This window comes from Prosopis cineraria, unplaced genomic scaffold, assembly GCF_029017545.1.
Source record: "Prosopis cineraria cultivar Desert tree isolate PC_DT_omini unplaced genomic scaffold, ASM2901754v1 PC300, whole genome shotgun sequence".
Classification (NCBI taxonomy): Eukaryota; Viridiplantae; Streptophyta; class Magnoliopsida; order Fabales; family Fabaceae; genus Prosopis; species Prosopis cineraria.
In genome coordinates this window covers 10,697-20,741 of record NW_026555627.1, presented here as the reverse complement: position 1 = coordinate 20,741, position 10,045 = coordinate 10,697, and the positions used below count along the sequence as shown (strand labels likewise).

Sequence of the window (10,045 nt, the reverse complement as noted above, 5' to 3'; positions counted from 1 at the left end):
AAACAACAGCTTAGTCTTTATTGAGTGTACTGATAAATTCGTAGCCGCAAAAATACAAAACATTAGACATCCCATGGCCTATTTTAAGAACGTGATAAACAGGCGGCAAAGGAGGAAGGGCCCCCGCGCATGGTCGGTCACACACACACACACACACAATTATTTAAAAAGACTAATATAATGTTATTTATCTACCTTCATATTATTTTTTTTATTATAGAAGTAAATATTAAAATTTTGTAATCAAGTAATTTTAATATTTTACTTTTATCAGTAAATAATATAGTTAATTTATTTAATTTATTTTACAACATGTTTGATTTTAAATAAAATCTAAGAAATTTTAATTTTGAATTTTTTAAAAATAAAGTTAAACAAGAAAAGTAATGATTGATCGTATAGGCCATAAGCAAACTTGTTTTAGGCCTGAGGCACTAGCCTTAACGGCCTAACATTATACCGAGCCATGCCTTTATTGTTAAAATGTAAAATTCGTATAATCTAAAAAAAAATTAAATATAATAAATATATTTAAAATTAAAAAAATTAGATTAAATTACTTTTATAACTTATAAAACAAATTTCTTTCCTGAAAATAAATTTTGATTTTAAAAAGGGCATTTTGAAAAAAATATAATAAATATTATTTCATGAATTTTATAATTTTATTACAACAAATAATAAATTATATGACAGTTTTTTCTTCTACATTAAAAGACGGAGAGAGTATATATATGTGTGTGTGTATAGAGTAAGGCAATGGATAGGCTTCGAACTGGGTAATGGTTTCGCATGTGAAGTCTCAATAATTCAGTGTACATCTCAGCATATACCATGTTATATATCTCCATGTTTACTCTATTGAGGTAGTTTAAAAAAGAAAGAGGTTTATGTTTTCTTTGTATAATAAACCTTAATTATTTTCATTTATATGAACTCCTCATCAAGGAGAAGAAAGTGTTACTTAGTACCTATTTTTATATATTAGGCTATTTGTTTTACTAAACTGTTATAATAATATTTATATTAGGAAGTTTGTAAGTGTGATCATAAAATTCAATAGTTGCATGCATATAAACTTTCTTTATTTGTATATGAAATCCAGTTTAAGTATATATAATCAATTATATATAATTTTTAGATCTTATATCTTATACAGTGACTTTTTTTTTTTTGAAAAATTTGCGTTGACATGTATAGGATCATTTCGAGCAGCTAAACTTTTTTTTTTATGTTGTTTATAATTTATTAGAACATTTTAAACAATTTGTTGCCCAATTACAGTTTCTGACTGTGAGTAAAAGTTAAAAAATATAATTACTTTCATGAAAAATTTGTCTCCCCTCCCTTTCTTTATTTTCTGCTGGGTGGCTCCATATCTCTTTCGGGCCCATGAAAAGATCAAAGCAGTAAATAATAAATGGTTGTAAAAATCAAAATAGACCGATCAGTGTGGTCCTAATAATATCCATAAACGTGGCCGAATGAGTTTGGGTCCTCATCGCATACTGCTCATATATAATAATACTTTAAATATGAATCATCCAGATTTAATAATCCAAATTTAAAACATTATTATATATTATATTTATTAAAATAAAAATATATAAACATTATAAAATAATTTTAATATTTTTTTATTTTTAATATAGTCTAGATTCAATTTAGAATGTCTAATTTAATATAAAATTTGTATAATTGATATACATTGACTATTAAGATGTACTTTGTAATTTTTTATAATTGTATAATTGATATACAATAACATCAAATTAAATTTGGACTGTGCATAATACATCTGGATAATGAATATATAATAACTATAAAAAATTTAATATTAAATTAGACCATCTAAATTAAATTTAGATTATATTAAAAATAAAAATTTTATTAAAATTATTTTATAATTTTTTATTTTAATAAATATAAAAATAAAAAAATATAATAATCCTTTAAATTTGGATCACCCAGATCAAAATCTAGATGTTCCAGATTTTCTTATGGTGATAAGCACTCAAATCGGATCCGGCATGTTTGGTTCTAATTGAAATGAAGAGATCACTGAACCATTGTGTAATCTATAGGGTTAAAAAATTTAAAAATAATAAGTCTATATAATGATTATTCAAAGTAATTGCTATAAAATTGTGGAAACTATTTAGCAGTTTTTTTTTAAATAATTGCTATATAGATTCTAGGAAACGAATTAAAAAAATTAAAGATTATATAACAGCTTTTTTTGATAACCGCTATTTAGATAAAGAGACCATATAACATTTATTTAATATAGGATAAATGTGTAAATTTAATTATTAATTATTTTTTAAAAACTATTAGATAATTTATATTGTGATATAATGCAAAATAAATTCACAACTATTAAAAATGGAGCACCCACCGTAATAATTTCAAGCTAACAGACGTTTTGTCAATGTGGGACTCACTCGGAATGTGTAGGTGGCTGTACCACAGACCCCTCGCGTGGACCACTTGAACAGTTGACTGTTCAACCTCGGATCCTTGCATGGCATATGGTCCGCGGCGTTGGCAGGAGAAGCCTCAATGGTTTGCTGTTACCCAGCCATAAAGAAGAGGATGAAGAAGAGGAACACGAGGCCGAAGAAGAACTCCGAGACGAGGTCCGAGAGCCGTCATTGGTGTGCATTACGCTTGGAAGTTGGTCTAAAATCTAAACTGTAGGAACTGCTGGGTATGTCTTCAGACTGGGAGCCACTGTAGGAGAACGGTGGCGAAGGATGGCTCATGGTGGTTGTTGTGGTTGCTAGTGGTGGTGGTTGCGGTGGTGAGGTTTTGTATTGGATCTAAACGATGGCTCTCGAAGATATATACGGAGACTATAATGCTGAAACAAATGCTGATGAGGATGGAGACACAAGACAAGGAGAATCATAAGGCGTTGATTCTATCAAGTTCTGGAGGTTCGGAGAAGGTAAATGCGAACCACAAGTGCTTTTGCTTGACGAAATCTTCATAGTGAGTTTACTGGCACTGCACATTTCTTCATGGTCTCTTTCTCCTTCCTCGTCTATGAAAGGAAGCTGAAGAAGCATAACAATGGCGGTGACCTTGTTGTGAGTGACCGAAATGAATCTCTCTCAAGCAACTTACTACCTTCTCTGCCTTGAAAACATTGCTGGCAGTTTATTAGTTATCATTGTGGCAGCATTAAAATTCCTAGAAAGAAAGAACGCAACAATAATGAATATTACAAGAGAGCTCGTTTCTTCGCTTAGGCTCTATCACAAGGAAGCAGTAAACGCCATTATATATGGAGCCAACACTTCTGATGAACACAGAAATTAACGTTTGTTAGTTTGAAACTAAGGCTATATTAGGTATTCCGTGTTTAATAATTCAAGATTTATTTCGCATTACTTTAAAATATAGGCTATTCAATGGTCCTCCAAAAATAGTTGATGGTTAAATTTACACTTTTACTTTTTAGTATACTCCTCTGATCCTATATATTTATAAAATAGAGAGAGAAGAAAAAATTTAATTCAATTTATAAAACACTTGTCAATTTTCAAGGCTCTTTATTATGTTTTTGTCTTTCTTAAACGCTTTGAATAAACATACCAGTAATAAAATTTAAAAATATTTATTAAGGATAAAGAAAAAAACTTATTAAATTTTAAAGGTTTGAGATTTTTTAATTTTAATTAAATATATTAAAAGTAATTTATAAATAAAAATATACAGAGTAACAGTTATATAATTTCTTAACTTCAATTTCGATGCAGATCAGTACATGTCATGACAAGAATAACAATAATAAACTTTTATCTCACTATGTGGATGTCATGACAAGAATTGTTCAGTTAAATTAAAGGTCAGATTTTATTGAGTGTATTGATGATAAATTCTTAGCCGCAAAAATGTAAAAGATCAGATCCTTGGCCTCAGCCTATTTTGAGAACGTGATCATAAACATGGTAGTCAAATTGCTTTGACTTTTTGGACACCTGAAAAAGATCTAACCAATATAATAAATGGCTGTGCGAATTTAGACCAATCATCCGTTTGATCTTAAAAGTTAAAATCATAAATGTGGCTAGTCTGGCTCTACTCGAACCCAACAGAAGGTAGGGGACCAAGGATTATTGGATTGAAGGATAATGGATACAAGATTCTTGATAGCCATTTTTTGGATAAAAATAAGGTATTAATATGTACCTCCTCCGACCCAATAACTTTTAAAATTTTTTTTGTTATTATTATAAGACCAATTTGTTAGAGTAATTGATTTTATTTTTTAATTTTTCCTTATTTATTATGGTTTGAATTTCAAGATAACAATTTATTATGGGTATTAATTATAAAGAAGGGTAGAACTAAAAACTAAAAAGTTACATTTTTTACAATTTTAAAAATGTTGGGCTTATATTAAAGACTAGAGGGAGTAGTTGAGTCTTGAGGATATACGGACTAGTTAAAATAATTGGTTTGAGAGTAAATATAAATTATCATTTCAAATTAATCATTTTTAAATTTAATTTAGTAATGGTGTCATGTTTTTTACATAGTTATTTGATTGGGTTAGTTTTGATCATAATCAGGCTCAATAGGGGATAACTATCTCAAAAATATGAACCAAAATCTCATGCTTAAATGATAATATCCCTCCTTGATTAATACCAAACGCTTGTTGGTGTAATGATGTCATGTTAATTATTGCAATTCTCACAATAGTGTTCAACTATTATAAAAGATTTCTATAAATACCAACACAATCCAAAGTTGTTCTCCCATGAAAAAGAGGGATAGAGAATGGCTTCTTTTGCTGCTTCGACATTAGTAATTGCTGTTCCTTATTCAAAAAAACATGCCAATGAGTCCCACATCAAAAGGAACCGCGCAGATTTTCACCCTTCTATTTGGACCGATCATTTCCTTCAATTAGCCTCTCACTCTTCTGTACTCTTCTATCATCATATATCTTCCTGCTTTAATTATTCTTCCTTCTTCTGCTTTCTTCTGTTCATGCTTTCTTCCTTTTTTAGCATACTGTCATTACCTATATCTCAGAAGTTATGTACTTAAAGCCAAGTTATTTGAATTCGATCATGATTATTATATCACAGTTTCTAGCTTCACCCAATGTATTATATGTTCAGTATAGTGAACGTTTGAGCTTTTCCCATTTTAGCTCAGTGTTTTTTTATGAAGTATTCTTGAAAGTTCTTATCCGTCAATTTTTTTTACATCATATTTGATTTTTTTTTTTTTTTTTGACCCTAACATACTGATCCGTGTATATAGGAAGCTGATGGTGAAACGGTGCAGCACATTGAAGCACTGAAAGAGGAAGTGAGGAAGATGCTTGTTCCCACCAATGAAAAGCCCTCCATTTCTAAAGTTGAATTGATTGATTCAATTCAACGCTTGGGTTTGGGACATCATTTTGAAAGTGAAATTGAACAAGTGTTGCAACAAACTCACCAGCACTACGTTCAAAATGGTCAACTCACTCTTGATGCAGACCTACGCCTCCTTGCTTTGCTTTTCAGATTATTGAGACAAGATGGATATCTCGTTTCACCTGGTATATACATATATTCTGCCCTAACCTTATAATCAGTAAAAGTACACTAAATTCTGATCCATTTGTGAATATATGTCTGTAAACCAGATGTGTTTAACAAGTTTAAAGATGAACAAGGAAACTTTAGTGAGAGAATTAGGAACGATGTGGAAGGAATGCTGAATTTGTACGAAGCTGCTCATCTGAGTATTCACGGAGAAGACATCTTAGACGAAGCAGTCACTTTCACTAGCACTCAGCTTCAGGCTATCAGCAACACTATTGAACCCAACACTTTTGTTGGTGAACAAGTCCGTAATAGCTTAAGGCAATCTCTCCACAGGGGATTGCCAAGGTTAGAGGCTCGAAAATATATTTCTATATACCACTTGGATCCTTCTTACAATGAAGTCTTGCTAACCTTAGCAAAATTAGATTTCAACGCCCTTCAAAAGTCACATCAGATGGAAGTTGCAGACATTTGCAAGTAAGTCCTTGAACGTAGAATTATTTAAATAAATCATAACTTTTGTAATAACAGCAAATCTAAATTGTTTAGGCTAACTTATCTTTTAATTATAGTATATATATATATATATATATATAGCAAATGGATTATAATTTGGTGAGGTTAATTAGGTGGTGGAACAGCTTGGATGTGCCGAGAAGTCTGTCATATGCGAGGGATAGGATTGTGGAAAGTTGCTTTTGGATTCTTGGAGTTTATTGCGAGCCTCAATACTCTCTAGGCAGATTCTTTCTCACCAAAGTGATGGCCGTTTTATCTCTCATTGATGATACTTATGATGCTTATGGAACTATCGATGAGTTAACCATCTTCACTGACGCACTTGAGAGGTTTAATTTGTATAATTAATACACTCAAAACCAAGGCTCTGTTTTTTATGTTTTTATTTTTTACCCTTCTTGTTGTTCTAGTCTATTGCTGCTTTTTAATTTGGAGCATTATAAGTACTAATCATCGATTTTATAAGGTTGGATATTTGCTGCCTCCATGATCTCCCAGAATACATGAAGCTAATTTACAAGGCACTGTTGAATGTTTATGATGAAATGGATCAACACATGAGGAAGGAAGGCAGAGAATACAGTCTTAATTATGCAAAATCTGAAGTATGATTATTTAAAGATTTAACTTTCACTCACACACACACACACACACACACACACTTTTTCTATGTTGAAAATCCTATCTGTGATTCATATTTCTTCTAAATGTCTGTTCTGCATTGATGGCAGCTGAAGAAGGTGGTGCGAGCCTTCATGAGAGAGGCCGAATGGTTCAATGGAAACTATGTACCAACAACACAGGAGTATCTCGACACTGCAACAAGATCTTGTTCTTTTCAAATGCTCTCAACCATATCTTTCTTTGGGCTGGGACATATTGCCACTGAGGACATATTCAAATGGGTTACAAGTGGCCCAAAACTCGTAAAAGCTTGTTCACTCATTTGCAGGGCCATGGATGACATTGTCTCTAGCGAGGTACGTACATTAAAAAATCTGATCTCACTGGTTCTCTCCATGTCAGACATGATGATGATGAGATATCATTAACCTTTTCTATGTACGTACACTTACAGTTTGAGCAAAAACGAGGGCACGTCGCCTCGGCCCTGGATTGCTACATGAAAGAACATGGAGTGTCAAGAGAAGAAGCCATTGATGAGTTCCGTAAGGTTACAAATAATGCGTGGAAGGATATGAATGAAGCATTCCTGAGACCTTTGGAAGTGGCGAGGCCTTGTATGATGCCAGTTCTGAATCTCGCTCGTGTGATGGACGTGCTTTACAAAGAAGAAGATAATTACACTCATGCTCAAGGAATCATGAAAGATTTCATTACAGCTTTACTGGTGGATCCTGTGCCAACATGAGCAATTATATATAACCCAATTTAGAAGGATGATGAATAAAATTTGTAATATATATGCATGGTTTGTTTGTGTAAATCGAGATCCTGCTATGCCAACATGTATAAGACCTTGCCGAAAATAACAAAGTTCATGGGTTCTATCAGATGCTAATGAGCAAGTGCTTGTGATAGAAAAGAACGTCATCTTTGATTACTAAAGGAAAAAGAATGAAGCCTCATTTTCAATCAAAATTGAAGGTCCTTCTTTTATTCCATAATGCACCTAATATTAAATTAAAAGACCCTTACTCTAATGTTAAGATTATTATTTATGACTATGTCTTTAGGGCGATATATAATTATATATATAGATAGCTCCAAAGTTGTAAAAGGCATAATAGGAATTTATTAGGATTAATAGGATAGTGTAAGGAAGCTTGCAATGAAGTTGGGGTGGTGGAACGGGGATATGATAAATGCTCAAGGTTATTAGCTTAGGCATTTGGTGTTTTTGGGATGGTGGCACTGACTATACAGTTATCTTTTGACGTGAGCAACGCATTTGTGAGATTTTTAATGCTAGGAAGCCAAATGCATGGTATGTTATGATGGTTTGATTTATAGAAATCCCCATGTGGCTCAACATTGATGCTAGTGGGAGGTTTTTTCTATGTTGCGGGTAAAGCGGACGAACATTAGTGTGTTGTGTTGTATATGTGTCAAAAGTGTGTGTGTGTCAAAGTCTCACATTGACTAAAGGAAGAAATCTCCTAGTGTATATATACTAAGGAATGAAGTGAGCTAGTAAAATGAGCTTGGAGGAGAAGTGGCCTCGCGCACATGAGACAGGCCAACTCAGGGCTTTCGCAGTTGAAATCAGCCGATTCGCCCCCCCTGCGCGCTAGTTCAAGAGGCATTGGGTTCCTTTTACCGGGTTATTTTTACAAAAATAATTAAATAAATAATTACTTTTAACTTACCCGAAAAACATTTGATTTTGCTGTTTTGAATTTAAACTTGAGGCTTTGGCAGTTTTTGGACATTAAACCTCTTTTGGAAACCGAATTTTGAAGGTTAATGTTTTGTCTGCCAAACGTCTCCAGATTAATGAACGCTGAACGTTTTTTAATTAATGGACATGCACGTTTTGCTGTTTGAGGCGTCTGTAACTGAAGCGTTAAACGCTGAACGTTCATTGTTTAATGTTTGTATAACCAAACCATTAACCAGTAATTATAATCCAACGTTTGTGTCTCCTTCCTCAGCCTATATATAACCATAGGTGAGGACAGAACAAAGTACAAGCCTTCACAATTCTCTCCTCCCTCTGACTCCTGTTCGTCTGTGTAACAGCCCTCCTGGCTCACCACTGCCTCTCCAGGGTCTTTTCCCAGGCGCTGGACAACACACATGTCACCACATGATTGCCGGCTTTCCCACTGGTGGTACAGTGGTTATTCCTCACCCCACCCTCACGGGGGTCTTTTGGAACCTCCCCAGACTCGAACCTCCAACCTCTACCACCTTAACAAAGTTGAGGCTAAGTCTGGTACCATTGAGTCACTCACAAGAGCATATAGCTAGTTTACAAATAAAAGTAAAACTAGGAGGAATAACACTTTAATATATACCACAAGATTAAAATATTCTAAAATTTCAATGAGAAAGATCAATGTTGTTGAGACAGCACAAACTGGTCCTTTTCTGAAAATAGGAACACAAGATAAAAAGCCAAGAAGAGGGATATATAGGAAGAATCATTATTGAGGACGTCTATTGTTACAGCTTCAACATTATTTGCTGCCCCTCCTTCAACAGAACATGCCACCAAGTCCCATCTTGGAAGACGTTGCGAAGATTTTCATCCTTCTATTTGGACCTATTACTTCCTTCAATATGCCTATCCCTCTTCAGGGGCTGTGTGTGTGTGTGTGTGTTCATGCTTTTGCTTTTCTCTGTTCATGCTTGTTTCATGCTTTCTTTCTTTATGGGTGTTATACTTTTACTTTAATCAGTAAAAGTACATTAAATTGTGACCCATTTGTGAATATATGTGGGCCAACCAGATGTGTTTGACAAGTTTAAAGATGAAGAAGGAAACTTTAGTGAGAGAATTAGTAAAGGATGTGGAAGGAATGCTGAATTTGTACGAAGCTGCCCGTCTGACTGACTATCCATGGAGAAGACATCTTAGACGAAGCAACTGCTGTCACTTCCACTCAGCTTTAGACCATCAGTAACACTATTGAACCCAACACTTTTGTTGGTGAACAAGTTCATATTAGCTTTAGGCAATATCTCCAAAGGGGATTGCCAAGGCCAGAGGCTCGAAAGTATAATTCTATCTACCATCTGCATCCTTCTCACAATGAAGTCTTGCTAACCTTGGTAGAATTAGATTTCAATGCCCTTCAGAAGTTACATCGGAAAGAAGTTGCAGACATTTTCAAGCAAGTCCTTGAACCTTTAATTTTGTACTTGAGTGAATTTTTTTTTTTTTTAAGAAAAAGGACCATTTGCCATTATTATAACTTATAATAGCAGGTCTAAATTGTTTGGGCTAACTTATCTTTTAATTATAGTGTGTGTATACACATAGCCATTAGCCAATGGGTTATAAT

General features: G+C 33.4%; 1 protein-coding gene across 1 annotated transcript; it reads left to right on the top strand.

The window, feature by feature from the left end:
* The first annotated feature begins 4,786 nt into the window (after positions 1-4,786).
* LOC129296300 ((-)-germacrene D synthase-like) lies at positions 4,787-7,525 on the top strand. Its single transcript, XM_054934885.1, has 7 exons — positions 4,787-4,938; positions 5,284-5,566; positions 5,654-6,032; positions 6,185-6,403; positions 6,541-6,679; positions 6,806-7,054; positions 7,153-7,525. The coding sequence occupies exons 1-7, from the start codon at positions 4,792-4,794 to the stop codon at positions 7,444-7,446; spliced, it is 1,710 nt and encodes a 569-aa protein (XP_054790860.1). The 5' UTR covers positions 4,787-4,791; the 3' UTR covers positions 7,447-7,525.
* Positions 7,526-10,045: the final 2,520 nt, after the last annotated feature.

Bases quoted from the DNA above. Each gene is read 5' to 3' on its own strand.
- LOC129296300 (XM_054934885.1), top strand. From the start codon at position 4,792: ATGGCTTCTTTTGCTGCTTCGACATTAGTAATTGCTGTTCCTTATTCA. The intron at 4,939-5,283 runs GTACTCTTCTAT...CCGTGTATATAG, and splicing joins AATTAGCCTCTCACTCTTCT to GAAGCTGATGGTGAAACGGT. The intron at 6,680-6,805 runs GTATGATTATTT...CATTGATGGCAG, and splicing joins TTAATTATGCAAAATCTGAA to CTGAAGAAGGTGGTGCGAGC.